The sequence below is a fragment of the Rana temporaria genome, chromosome 6 (genome assembly GCF_905171775.1).
Source record: "Rana temporaria chromosome 6, aRanTem1.1, whole genome shotgun sequence".
In the NCBI taxonomy this organism is placed as follows: domain Eukaryota; kingdom Metazoa; phylum Chordata; class Amphibia; order Anura; family Ranidae; genus Rana; species Rana temporaria.
In genome coordinates this window covers 192,509,895-192,524,876 of record NC_053494.1, presented here as the reverse complement: position 1 = coordinate 192,524,876, position 14,982 = coordinate 192,509,895, and the positions used below count along the sequence as shown (strand labels likewise).

Genomic DNA, 14,982 nt, shown 5'->3' with positions numbered 1-14,982 from the left:
CCTTTTTTCTTTTATATTTTTTCTCATACACTTCACGGCTCTTTCCTCTTGCTCCCCTAAGGGCTGGATACCCTTTTCTTTCACCGCCCTCTCTTCTCTTTTCTCTCTCTTCTTCACCATGGATTGATTCAAAGTTACATCTTACCAGCGGCGCTTAGACGCTCACTTCACAGTGGGCATTTGGCGCCTAATTAAGCTCAAAATCAATCAATCAATCAAAGTCTCTGACACCCTGAAATCATACCTGTGACCCAAGAATACCAACCCTGAAGGCAGTGCTGTGGGGACACTGGTGTGCCCGGTTGGACTGGATCCCCTTTTCTCTTTCTCTATTTCTTTGTTTTCTCCCCCTTTTCTTTATTGTCCCCTCTCTCTCCTCATAACGTTTACCTGTTAGGCTTATGGGATACACCGGTTCGCACATAACCTACCCAACCGCAGATGAAGCCTTCATCTCTGGTTACTGCCATGATCTGCACTAAATTGTGAAGTTATGCTTATGGTTTTATATATATTGTATTTTCTGGACTGGTAAATGCCGGGCATGGGGCTTACCTCAAGAAGGATGGTAGGGCTTAGAAGCAAATCAAGAACACATAATTTAACGAAAAGCAATAATATCCTAAAATGTTCTAGCCAACGTGTGTCAAACTTAATATGATCAGAGGCCACATCAGTGCAGAGTTCAGGAGTGTATTACGTACAGGGTGCAGGGTTTAGGGGCGTGCTATGTACAGTGCAGAGTTCAGGAGTACCCTACGTATAGAGTGCAGATTTCGGGTGTAAGCTACGTACAGAGTACAGAGTTCAGGAGTACACTACATGTAGAGTTCAGGAGTACACTACATGTAGAGTTCAGGAGTACACTACATGTAGAGTTCAGGAGTACACTACATGTAGAGTTCAGGAGTACACTACGTACAGAGTGCAGAGTTCAGGAGTACACTACATGCAGAGTTCAGGAGTACACTTCATGCAGAGTTCAGGAGTACACTTCATGCAGAGTTCAGGAGTACACTACATGCAGAGTTCAGGCGTACCCTATGTATAGAGTGCAGATTTCAGGAGTACACTACATGCAGAGTTCAGGAGTACACTTCATGCAGAGTTCAGGAGTACACTACATGCAGAGTTCAGGCGTACCCTATGTATAGAGTGCAGATTTCAGGAGTACACTACATGCAGAGTTCAGGAGTACACTACATGCAGAGTTCAGGAGTACACTACATGCAGAGTTCAGAAGTATACATAAATACAGAGGGCACACTGTTTATATGGCAGGGCTTAGGAGTGCACTCTGCACATTGTGCAACCCTAAACCCCCAAAGCTTATTTGTGTCTCTACTTTCTCTCCTACCTGGCCTGACTCAAGTACCTTACTGTGTAGGCGGCTATGCCTCACTTGCAGGGAGATCGTACTTTCTCTTAGATTCTGGAGATCTGTTCCTGCCGTGCCCCACCGTGAGTGCGTGCAGGGATAGGTTAGACCCGGGAGCTGCTGAGAACAAAACTGTTCCTTGTAAACACAGAAGGCGGAGGGGGAAATACGGAGGTGGTGGAATGGAGTTCCACCATGTGTTGGCAGTAAAACCTAGGTGCGAGGGCCACATGACAAGGCCTGGTGGGCCGGATTTTGACATATGTTCTAGTCCATCTATAGCCATCGGTAACATCACTGGGATCCTGTTTAGGAGTGCATTTTTTGCGGGATTTGGAACCCTGAGCTTCCCCAAAGAAAGTCAAGTGGCCTTACCCACCCCTAGCCAAGTGCAGTGAATGGTAAGTATTTTTTCTTCCTATATTTTACTTTCAGTGCAAGGATCATTTTGTCTTGTAAGGCTCGCTTAAAAAAAAAACATCTATTTGGCCAATTACAACATATGGACCCAGAACAACTATTGCTGTAATCATTACCTCTGAATGCATTACTGGATATAAATCATGTGGTCCCCAGTCACAGCAAAAGCACACATTTTAGGCACACTGCCTGCTGTACCACATGACTGAGGAGTAACCCTAAACCTTGGGTCACAGCTACAGATGGTACACTACAGACTCGATGCTGTGATTTCATTTAAAAAAAAAAAATTCCATCTTTTTCAAAAAAAGGTAAAAAATTAAGCAACATTAATCTAATGATCGATGTCCATTTACAATGGGGTTTGTTTACCAAAACCAGTAAGTGCAAAATCGGGTGCAGCTCTGCATAGTAGCCAACCAGCTTCTAAATTCAACTTGTTCAATTAACCACTTCATCTCAGGCTTTTGGTGGTACTTGATCACCATCAATTTATTTTTAATTTTTTTTGTGATATAAATGAAAAAAGGCTGAAAGTTTTATTTATTTTTTCTGCTATAAAACATATCCAAAAAAACATAATAAAAAATCAAACTTCTTCATAAATGTTGGGCAAATTGTATTCTGCAAAAAATGAATCACAATAAGTGTATATTGATTGGTTTGCATGAAAGTTATATAGGGCCAGATTCACGTAAAATTGCGGCGGCGTAACGTATCGTAGATACGTTACACCGCCGCAAGTTTTCATCGCAAGTGCCTGATTCACAAAGCACTTGCAATGAAAACCTACGCTGGCGGCCTCCGGCGTAAGCCCGCGTAATTTAAAGGGGCGTGTGCCATTTAAATTAGGCGCGCTCCCGCACCGGACCTACTGCGCATGCTCCGTTTCGAAATTCCCGCCGTGCTTAGAATGAAGTGACGTCATTTTTTCGAACGGCGACGTGCGTAGCGTACTTCCGTATTCCCGGACGTCTTACGCAAACGACGTGAATTTTTAAATTTCAACGCAGGATAGACAACAATACTTTATACAGCACACGTACGTGTGCTGTGTAAAGTTAGGGCACCCAAAACGACGACTAACTTTGCGACGGGAAACTAGACTAGCAGCGACGTAGCGAACGCGAAAAACCGTTGTGGATCGCTGTAAATCCTAATTTGCATACCCAACGCTGGTTTACGACGCAAACTCCCCCCAGCGGCGGCCGCGGTACTGCATCCTAAAATCCGACAGTGTAAAACAATTACACCTGTCGGATCTTAGGGCTATCTATGCGTAACTGGTTCTATGAATCAGTCGCATAGATACTCTGAGAGATACGACGGAGTATCTGAGATACTCCGTCGTATCTCCTTTGAGAATTTGGCCCATAGTCTACAAACTATGGGATATATACTGGATTTTTTTTTATTTTTATACCACTAATAGTGGTGATCAGCAACTTATTATGGAACTGTGATAGTGCGGCGGTCAATCTGACACGAACTGACGCTGGGCGAGGGGAACTGACTAACTGCCACTGACATCACCAGTGACACTAATAAAGTGATCAGTGCTAATAATATGCACTGTCACTGTACTAATGACACTGGCTTGGAAGGGGATAACATCTAGGGCAGAGATCTCCAAACTACGGTCCTCCAGCTGTTGCGGAACTACACATCCCATGAGGCATTGTAATCTAGGGTAATCAAGGGGTCAAAAGTGTGCCTAACTACGTGTAATGTGTGTGCAGTGTGCTTCTTTTACTAAGACTCCATTCACACCTAAGCGATTAGAATCGTGGGCGGAATTGCCACGATTCTACCAAATCGTGTCAAAACAAGGGACATATCTGCAATGCCAAGCTCACTGCAATCATGGCAACTCACAATGCGCAGCACTGTCGCCCAAAAGAAGTTCCTGCTCCTTTTTTCGAGTGACAAGCTTAGTGCGTGGCAATTTTGACACAACAAAGTCACAATGCGATTGGGGTGCCATTACGTAGTAATGACATTGCAAATGAGTCCCGTGAATCGCCTAGGCATGAACGGAGCCTTATAGATCTCTTAGTTTCTCATCCTTGCTGTGGAGAGATGAAAAAAACAGAGATCGCTTCCGCAGTACAGAGCTCTGTGTTGATTGTCAACAGAGAGCTCTGGGATGTGATTGGACACAGTCGATCAGCAGGTACTGCCCGTGAATCATTGGCTAGGAGTTGCTGACATGCTCCCGCTGTGTACCACCGTGAGTGCGCACGCCCTAAACACAGAAGTAAGTAGCAACATACGAGTATGTCACTTTGCCTGTGCAGGTGCCCGTCCGCAGTACATTTGGGGGCGAGCAATCTGAAAGTGATTAAAGGAGTTGTAAAGGCAAAGAAAACTTCACCCTTATGCATTCTATGCATTAAGGTGCAAAAACTTCCGACAATACCGCCCCCCCGTTATACTTACCTGACCCCTCGAAAGTCCCGCGATCGGCCCCGACATCCTCTTCGCCGCTCAGCCTGGCCATTGATTGGCTAGAGCGGATGGATTGAAAGCAGCGCAGCCATTGGCTGGCGCTGCTGTCAATCACATCCAATGACGCGGCGCGCCGAGGGGAGGGGCCGAGTGATATAGTGAGCAGCTATGGCCACTCTCTGTATCACGGGAGCGTGCCCGCAAGGACTCATCACCATGCGAGGGAGCTCGCATGAATGTGTGGAGTTCCTAACAGGGAGGACCAGAGACAGCTGCCGAGGGATCCCAGATGTGGGACGAGTATACTCAGTGGAGGTGAGTATAACATGCTTGTTATTTTTTTTCTAAAAAAAAAAAATTCTTTACAACGGGATTACGTTTTTTTTTTTTTTTTTTTCAGATGAATCTCCCGCTGTTACCTTTGCAAATCGGGTACTCACCTGTCCTAGTATTGCAGCCGCCAGCATTGTCTTTTACCCGCAAAAGATATTTCATAAAATTCATAGATGGACGTTTCCATCTTGACTGTGGGCACTCTGAAGCCCACCAGGATTTCCTTCCGGGATACGGTGAATGCTGACGTCCCAACATTCACCGCTCTATCCCGTGCATGTGCAGTGTTGACGGCAAATGTCGCCGTCAACACTACACAGTTGCCATCACAACGGCCGGCGTACTGAGAAGGTCACGCCCCGTTGTGATTACACTCTCCTGGGAGTCTCGACACATCACTCCCAGGAGACATCGCGCTTAGTCGGGGAATTGTAAAGGCACGCCCACTCCCGCAGGGAAAGGATCCCGGAAACAACACAAAATGCTGCTGAATCAAGGTAAGCAATCAGATTAAAAAAAAAAAAACTATGGATTATACATACAGGATGTCTAGTGGTATGAATAAGACAAAGGGCCAGATTCACAGAAGAAATTCTCTCTACTGATACTCTGGCGTATTTTCAAATTTGCCGCGTCATATCTTAATTTGTGATTCACAAACAAGATACGACGGCATTTGGCTAAGATCCGACAGGCTTACGGCTTCGTACGCCTTCGAAATTTAGGCTGCAATACTTCGACCGCCGCTGGGTGGAGTTTGTGTTGTTTTGCAGCGTCGGGTATGCAAATTAGCTTTTACGGCGATCCACGAAGGTACTCGCGTGCGTTACATCGTCGCAAGTCGTTTTTTCCCGTCGCAAAGTTAAGCCTGCTTTTTCATGGCTTAACTCTACACCAGCCATGTTAAAGTATGGCCGTCGTTCCCGCGTCGAATTTTATTTATTTTTTTTCGGCGTAAGTACGTTACGCACGTCGCCATTCACAAACACGTCGGGGCGCCGTCATTTCGCGCAAAGCACGGCAGGAAATTTCCAAACGGAGCATGCGCAGAACGCCTAATTTAAATGGTACACGCCCCATTTGAATTAGGCGGGCCTGCGCCGGACGGCTTTACGCTACAACGGGCGAAAGTTTACATGCAAGTGCTTGGTGAATCAGGCACTTGCGCTGAAAACTTGCGGCGGTGTAAAGACGATACGTTACACCGCCGCATTTGTACCTGAATCTGGCCTAAAGTTGACATTTAGGGTGAACCTCCGCTTTAAGCTTTGACAAAAAAAACTGGAAGCAAATGGGTTTCTACAGAATCCACATTTTGCACTCTCCAGTTTTAGTAAATCAATCCCAATGTTATAGATTTGTATTGGGAATTGCTGACCTGTCAGTGCTATCACTAATCCATCCCCCACAGTAATCAGACTTCTTCATACCCTTCAGCTGTAGCTGTTCCTATTGACAAGCTAACGGCTGCAATAATGACAGGTAAGTGAGTGTCGCATTGTCCACCAATACTATTCCATCATTCTTGTACCTGTAGGTGTCGCTGGGAGGAACAGCTTGCATGAAGTGCAGAGCGGAGGTGCGGGCTCTCCAATGCCATTTCTTAGCTGGAAGACTGTACAGGACACAGCCGTCAATTTCATCCTTCAGGAGATCCATCAGCTGCTTGTGGGAGCCTCCATAGAAGGCCTCTATCAGAAGGATGCTCATGTCTGGAAGCCCTCTGTCTTCTGTACGTGATAAAAGAGAGAGAGATGAGAATCATCAATATGTACACCCCGTCCTCAGAGAAAATCACACCGCACAATAAAAGGGTTCAATTAACTAAAGGCAAATAGGCTGTGCACTTTGCAAAGTGAATTTGTCCCGGAGCTTGGAAAATTAGCAAAACCTCTGCTGACTTCCACCATCCAATCACGTGCAAGCAAAAATGCATTGGGCTAGATTCAGCAAGAATTTACGCCGGCGTATCTATAGATACGCCGCGTAAATTCAAAGCTGCGCCGGCGTATCTACTTTCTGTATTCAGAAAGCAAGATACGCCGAAATTAGGCTAAGATCCGACTGGCGTAAGTCTCTTACGCCGTCGTATCTTAGGGTGCATATTTACGCTGGCCGCTAGGTGGTGCTTCCATCGTTTTTGGCGTAGAATATGCAAATGACCTAGATACGCCGATTCACAAACGTACGTGCGCCCGGCGGAATTTTTTACGTTGTTTGCGTAAGGCTTTTCCGGCGTAACGTTGCTCCTGCTTCTATGAGGCGTACACAATGTTAAGTATGGACGTCGTTCCCGCGTCAAATTTTTAATTTTTCTCGTCGTTTGCATATGTCGTTCGCGAATAGGGCTGGACGTAATTTACGTTTACGTCTAAAGCAATGATGATTTGCGGCGGAATTGCATGCGCACTGGGATTCTTTCACGAATGGCACAGAAAAATACGCGGGGTCAATAATAATTTAAATAAAACACGCCCACATCATCCCCATTTGAATTAGGCGGGCTTACGCCGGTCCACATACGTTACGCCGCCGTAACTTAGGGCGCAAGTTCTTTATGAATACGGAACTTGCGCCCTAATTTACGGCGGCGTAACGTATCGGAGATACGTTACGCCCGCACAATGTTACGCAGGGCTACCTGAATCTAGCCCATTGTTTTTATTTTCCTTGCATGCGATTGGGTACTCTTTGCAAAGTGAAGCTTTACCTCATTTACTAAGTTCTGAAGCAACTGTACTTGCAAAGTGCACATTCTATATGCCTTTAGTAAATAAACTTCAAAGTGTCACTAAAGGCAAACCTGATGCACTGCCCACCTGCTAATAAATGTCATGCAGTCTAAGGACCTGAATTTCAGTTGGTATCAGCCTTTTCCAAAGTTGGGCATTAACCACTTGAGGACCTCTTCACGCCGATATACGTCAGCGGAAGGGCACGGCTGGGCACAATCACGTACAGGTACATCGCCTTTAAGAGCCCATCCATGGGTCGCGCTCGCGACCTAGTCCTGAGCTCCGTGACCATGCCCGCAGGACCCGCGGACCCGATCGCCGCCGGTGTCCCGCGATCGGGGCACATGAGCTGAAGAACGGGGAGAGGTGAGTGTAAACACACCTTCCCCGTTCTTCTCTGTGGCTTGTCACTGATCGTCTGTTCCCTGTTATAGGGAACGACGATCAGTGACGTCACACGTCCAGCCCCGCCTCCCTACAGTAAGAATCACACAATAGGACACACTTAACCCCTTTAGCGCCCCCTAGTGGTTAACCCCTTCACTGCCATTGTCATTTTCACAGTAAGCAGTGCATTTGTATAGCACTTTTCGCTGTGAAAATGACAATGGTCCCAAAAATGTGTCAAAAGTGTCCCATGTGTCCGCCATAATGTCGCAGTCACGAAAAAAAAGCTGATCGCCACCATTACTAGTAACAAAAAAATGCCATAAAACTATCCCCTATTTTGTAAACGCTATAACTTTTGCGCAAACCAATCAATAAACGCTTATTACATATCGGCCTAAACTGAGGAAAAAAAAAATTTTTTATATATTTTTTGGGGGATATTTATTATAGCAAAAAGTAAAAAAGATTGAATATTTTTTTTAAATTGTCGCTCTATTTTTGTTTATAGCGCAAAAAATAAAAACCGCAAAGGTGATCAAATACCACCAAAAGAAAGCTCTATTTGTGGGGAAAAAAAGGAAGCCAATTTTGTTTGGGAGCCACATCGCACGACCGCGCAATTGTCAGTTAAATTGATGCAGTGCCAAATCGCAAGGGGCCAGGTCCTTTACCTGCATAATGGTCCGGGGGGTTACATGGTTAATGTTGTAAAGACTCAAAGTTTTTTACCTTCATGAACAGTAAAAAAAAACTTTTGTGTGCAGCAGCCCCTCCAGCACCCCCTCTGATAATTACCTGAGCCCGATCCAGCGATGTGCACAAGAGCAGCAGCCCTCCCTGGGTCTCTTTCTCCTCACTGGCTGAGCCTTTGGCTCCCACTACTGTCAATCACAGCTAGTGAGCCAATTAGGAGAGAGAGGGGGTGGGGTGAGCCATGCTGTGTTCGAATGAACACCCAGAGCAGCAGCTGGGGAGCAAGCCTGCTCAGGTGCCCCCATCACAAGCTGCTTGCTTTAGGGGGCTGTCCATTTTCATCAGATCTCCCCATAGGAGACAGCGGCGGTCCACAAGCCCCTCCCCGCTCAGTGAGCAGAGAGGGACTAATCATCCGCCAGCTCAGCGGAGATCTGCGGACTGATCTCCCGCTGAGCTGGCGGGAGCAGGCGGACTCCGTAGCAACAGAGTCCGCCTCGTGTGAATGCTGCCTTAAGCAGAGATATTATTATTTAATTTCCCTTTTTGTAAGAGCTAAAATACCTGATTATATTTTTCTGTTCTTTTTGTATTGGTGTTTCGAAATGGCAATAAAAACTACCGTAATTAAAGTAAAATAAATCATTTGTCAGATAACCTATATAAGTATTCAGTCTGTTTTCCTGGAGACCCCAGACCAGCGTACACACGTTGTTGCGCAGACAGTTATATAGACACACATAGGTGTGAAGGGGCTGAAGGTTTAGGGCCCATTCACACATACGTGTTCCATTGCGGTGCAGTAATGCACACACGTTAAAGTGTGTTGTGTTTAGGCCTATTATTATATAGAAGGGCTCCTTCAGACGGGCACTCTGTGGCGGGACGCCTTTTGCTGGGTGACCTCGGAGCTGAGTGCAGATGCAGCGCCCCCCTCCCCCCACAGACACAGCTGTACGTCACAATTTGGCATGCAGGCGCATGGAGTTGAATGCACATTGTGGGTCAGAGGCTCTATCTGCATGCAATCGGTTACCTGTAAACAGAGGTGACACCAGCCATTGATCTGTACAGGGAACAAATCTAACAGCTGCTTCTGGTCACACACATAGGGGTTGATTTACTAAGGTTGGGTTTACACCGCCGTGCGGAGCGGCTCACAGTAGGGGTCCGGAGCGTCCCTGTTCACTGGGTCAGGTCCGATTTAAAGCGATTGTAAAGGTTCAGGTTTTTTTTATTTATTTTTTTAAAATAACGAACATATCATACTTACCTCCACTGTGCAGTTTGTTTGGCAGAGTGGCCCCGATCAGGGGTCAAGTCCTGGGGAAAAAAGTGTGGGAACTCCCACCCAAGATCCACTCCCTCACCAAAAAAAAAAAATGATACGCTCATATGCATAATTACTAAACCGCATGTTTTTTTTTTTTATTTTATCCACTGTACCTTAGTAATCCTTTATGCTACTGGCCGCTTCCTGTATATGGATTCACCGGGTAGTATGCGGGTATTCCGTCACTTCCTCGATCGAGGAAGTGACGGAATACCCGCACACTACCTGATGAATCCATATACAGGAAGCAGCCAGTAACATAAAGGATTACTAAGGTTCGTCTGCCCCTGACAGTGACTCGAGCTGGGCATCGCCACTTAGTGAAGGATTGCCTCGGGCGGCTGCTCTAGTCCTGCAAAGGGAACTGCGTTCCGGCTGTGAAAAAAGTGCAGGAACTCCGTTCCCACGCATTCCCACAGGACTTGAGCCCTGGCCTCGTCTTCTGGGGTCCCACGGTGGCTCCTCCCCCCTTTAGATAACCCCCTCTGGGAAGCTCTCTCCTGAGGGGTTTAACTTGTGGGCGCACTCCTGTGTCATATACTCGGCCCCGCCCCCCGGTGCCCGCAACATTGGATTTGATTGACAGCAGAGGGAGCCAATGGCAGCACTGCTATCAATCTATCCAATCAATGCCAGGAGAAGAGTACGCTGGGGACGCGCCAAGCAGGTGAACTGGCTCAGGTAAGTAAAACAGGAAGGGGGGGGCTGGGGCCCCCATGATTGCCAGGTGTTTTTTTCACTTTAATGCATAGGATGTATTAACCACTTGGCGCCAAATGACGGCTACAGCGCAGCCGCCAAATGCCGGGAGGACATCAATAGATCACCCACGTGCTGTGATCACCCAAGTCACTGAGACTCGGGTGATCATGGATCCGAGTAAGTGGCCGGTCCCAGCACCTTACCACATGATCAGCTATCAGCCAATGACAGCTGATCACGTGATGTAAACAAAAGCCGGTAATCTTTTTTTTTTTTTCTCGCGCTAACAGCACGAGGAGAAAAAAAAAAGCCGATCAGCTTATGTGAAAGGGACATCAGTCCCGTAGAGGAAGGAGGCACATCTGCCTCCTCTGTGCCCACAATTATCACCTGCCAGTACCCCCTGCAAGTGCCCACTAGTGCCACCTATCAATGCCCACAAGTGCCACCTATCGATGCCCATCAGTGCCACCTAGCAGCGCCACCCATCAGTGCCCATCACTGCCACCTATCAATGCCCACAAGTGCCACCTATCGATGCCCAGCAGTGCCACCTAGCAGCACCACACATCAGTGCCCATCACTGCCACCTATCAATGCCCACAAGTGCCACCTATCGATACCCAGCAGTGCCACCTAGCAGCGCCACACATCAGTGCTCATCACTGCCACCTATCAATGCCCACAAGTGCCACCTATCGATGCCCAGCAGTGCCAGCCAGCAGTGCCCATCACTGCCACCTTTTAGGGCCACTTCTCAGTGCCACCTATCAATGCCCTTCAGTGTCACCCATCAGTGCCGCCTTATCGGTGCCCATCCGTGCAGCCTCATCAGCGTACATCAATGAAGGGGAAAAATTACCCGTTTGCAACATTTTATAACAAAATATTAAAAAATCAAAAAAAAATGTGTATTTTAAATTTTTTAGAACAAAAAATAAAAACCGCAGACGTGATCAAATACCACAAAAAGAAAGTTCTATTTGTGGGGAAAAAATTATAAAAATTATAAAAATTTAATTTGGAGTACAGTGTTGTATGACCGCACAATTGTCATTCAAAGTGCGACAGTGCTGAAAGCTTAAAATTGGTCTGGGCAGGAGGGGGGTTTATGTGCCCAGTAGGCAAGTGGTTAAGGTGAAAAAACAAGAACCTTTACAACCCCTTTAAGCCCAATTTTTTTTTTTTAATTCAGACCTGAAACAGACCAAAAGACGCTCAGGACTCCTCTGCAACTTTCACCACAAGCAAAGATGTGTAAACCGGCTCCATAGCAAGCCGGTCACAATCTCCTGACATGCGACTTCCCCACATCCAGTTCCCAACAGTGTGAACCCAGCCAGAAACTGGAGAGTGAAAATCTGGTGCAGCCCTGCATGGTAGCCAATAAGGATGAGCGCAGGCGTGTTCGCAGCTCCACGTGCCCCCAGCCTGCCAGGAAGCTGACACTGCGCACCGCTAATCACAGGCAGTGAGACATTTCTCCATCTGCGGCTGCACAGACAAGGAAATGTCTCACTGCCTGTGATTAGCGGTGTGCAGTGTCAGCTTCCTGGCGGGCTCGGGGGACGTGGAGCTGTGAACACGCCTGAGCCCATCCTTAGTGTCCAGCTTCTTCGATTAACCACTTCCTGACCAGGCCTTTTTCTGACACATGTTGTTTACAAGTAAAAATGTTTATTTTTGTTAGAAAATTGCTTTGACCCCAGATTCTTATATACCAATCTTTTTAGCAGAGATCCTAGAGAATAAAATGGCAGTTGCTACAGTTTTTTTTTTATGTCACGTGTTTCTTTTTTTTAAATACACTTTAATGAATAATAAGGATGAGCTCCGGCGTGTTCGCATAGAACACGTGCGGAGCCCGCCAGGAAGTCGGCACCCGCGCTGCGCTAATCACAGCCAGGCAGACATTTCCCGATCTCTGCAGCCGAGCATCGGGAAATGTCTGCCTGGCTGTGATTAGCGCAGCGTGGGTGCCGACTTCCTGGCGGGCTCCGCACGTGTTCTATGCAAACACGCCGGAGCTCATCCTTAATGAATAATAATAAAAAATATATATATACACCCCCATTTTTTATTTTGTATAATATGAAAGATCACTCACATCCCGACATGCACAGAAATGGGCTGTGTAGTATGTGTAAGAATGTGTAGTATATGTGCTGTGACATGTAGTACATGTGTTGTGGGGCGTAGTATATGTGTTGTGACATGTAGTATATGAGCTGTGGTGTGTAGTATATGTGTTGTGGCGTGTAGTATGTGTGTTGTGGAGTGTAGAATGTGTTGTGACGTGTAGTATGTGTGTTGTGGCATGTAGTATGTGTGTTGTGACGTGTAGTATGTGTGTTGTGGAGTGTAGAATGTGTTTTGACGTGTAGTATATGTGTTGTGGTGTATAGTATATGTGTTGTGGTGTATAGTATATGTGTTGTGGCGTGTAGTATGTGTGTTGTGGAGTGTAGAATGTGTTGACGTGTAGTATATGGGTTGTGACGTGTTGTGGTGTGTAGTACGTGTTATGGTGTGTAGTACGTGTGTTGTGGAGTGTAGTATATGTGTTGTGGCGTGTAGTATGTGTGTTGTGGAGTGTAGTATATGTGTTGTGGCGTGTAGTATGTGTGTTGTGGAGTGTAGTATATGTGTTGTGGAGTGTAGTATGTGTGTTGTGACGTGTAGTATATGGGTTGTGACGTGTAGTACTTGTTATGGTGTGTAGTACATGTGTTGTGTCGTGTAGTATGTGTGTTGTGGTGTGTAGTATATGTGTTGTGGCGTGTAGTATGTGTTGTGGCGTGTAGTATGTGTGTTGTGTAGTATGTGTGTTGTGGCGTGTAGTATGTGTGTTGTGGAGTGTAGTATATGTGTTGTGGCGTGTAGTATATGTGTTGTGGCCTGTAGTATGTGTGTTGTGGAGTGTAGTATATGTGTTGTGGAGTGTAGAATGTGTTGTGGCGTGTAGTACGTGTTGTGGTGTGTAGTACATGTGTTGTGGCGTGTAGTATATGTGTTGTGGCGTGTAGTATGTGTGTTGTGGTGTGTAGTATATGTGTTGTGGCGTGTAGAATGTGTTGTGACATGTAGTACATGTTGTGGCGTGTAGTATGTGTTATGGCGTGTAGTACATGTTGTGGCATGTAGTACGTGTTATGGCGTGTAGTACACGTGTTGTGGCGTGTAGTATACATGTTATGGCGTGTAGTATATGCGTTGTGGAGTGTAGAATGTGTTGTGGAGTGTAGAATGTGTTGTGGAGTGTAGAATGTGTTGTGGAGTGTAGAATGTGTGTTGTGGCGTGTAGTACGTGTTGTGACGTGTAGTACGTGTTGTGGTGTGTAGTACGTGGTGTGGTGTGTAGTATACATGTTATGGCGTGTAGTATATGCGTTGTGGAGTGTAGAATGTGTTGTGGAGTGTAGAATGTGTGTTGTGGCGTGTAGTATATGTGTTGTGGTGTGTAGTACGTGTTATGGCGTGTAGTACATGTTGTGGCGTGTAGTATATGTGTTATGGCGTGTAGTACATGTGTTGTGGAGTGTAGAATGTGTTGTGGAGTGTAGAATGTGTTGTGGCGTGTAGTACGTGTTGTGGCGTGTAGTATGTGTTGTGGCGTGTAGTATACGTGTTATGGCGTGTAGTACATGTGTTGTGGAGTGTAGTATGTGTTGTGGAGTGTAGAATGTGTTGTGGAGTGTAGAATGTGTTGTGGCGTGTAGTATATGTTGTGGCGTGTAGTACGTGTTGTGGCGTGTAGTATACGTGTTATGGCGTGTAGTACATGTGTTGTGGCGTGTAGTATGTGTTGTGGAGTGTAGAATGTGTTGTGGCGTGTAGTATATGTTGTGGCATGTAGTACGTGTTGTACGTGTTATGGCGTGTAGTACACGTGTTGTGGCACAAGGTATGTGTTGCTCTGTAGAATACATTGGGGTCTCAGTGACAATACACCTTGTGTCTCTCCCTCCATGCACAGTGTAGTAATAATGTGGAGTAAAGCTCTCATTACCACAATACAGAAGTGACCCGGTGTGTGTTCTATGGAAAAATGTCTCCGATGGGTCTGCTCTGCACATGCGCAGTACTAACGGGATTATCCTTCTAAGCTGGCAGCACGTGGTGAATGGGCCCCTTAGGTAGGAGCTAAGCTCCTCCTTCTCTCCCGGGCACGCTGACCATTGCAGTGCCTCTCCCACCCGCTCCATCACAACAGGCGCCAAATAAGTGCTGACATACCACGTGACCCCGCCCCGAAAAGAAAGGTAACCAAGGACGGATCTGCCTTACCGCGCATGCGTCCTGCTCTCCAGGATCACGCCCACCGTGTTACGCGAGGGGGAACGTCAACGCCACAGGCGGGGCTAGAGAATCACGTGGGCGTTCCAAAAAGTAGAACGTAAGAGAAGAGGGCGTGTCTAAGAGCTGGTCGGTGGGAATGTGACGTCACCTGAGCAGCTGTGCGGAGGGGTTACCTAGGGGCAGAGAGCTGCATGGAGTGTGTATATGGGGGATGGGTCAGTACGGTGATACTGCACACAGCAGCACAGATA

At 46.7% G+C, this 14,982-nt stretch overlaps 1 protein-coding gene across 3 annotated transcripts in view; it reads right to left on the bottom strand.

The window, feature by feature from the left end:
- The window catches only part of GTDC1 (glycosyltransferase like domain containing 1), a 351,630-nt gene extending 336,849 nt beyond the window's left edge, over positions 1–14,781 (bottom strand). Inside the window, exons 1-2 of one of the 3 annotated variants that reach the window (XM_040358037.1) lie at positions 14,720–14,781; positions 6,111–6,309 (exon numbers count right to left, since the gene is read on the bottom strand). In XM_040358037.1, coding sequence (XP_040213971.1) covers positions 6,111–6,309; positions 14,720–14,726 — 206 coding nt within the window. In that variant the 5' untranslated portion in view covers positions 14,727–14,781. Of the gene's footprint in view, positions 1–6,110; positions 6,310–14,441; positions 14,670–14,719 lie in introns of those variants that run through there. The other 2 variants (XM_040358035.1, XM_040358034.1) reach the window with 2 other exon arrangements.
- Positions 14,782–14,982: the final 201 nt, after the last annotated feature.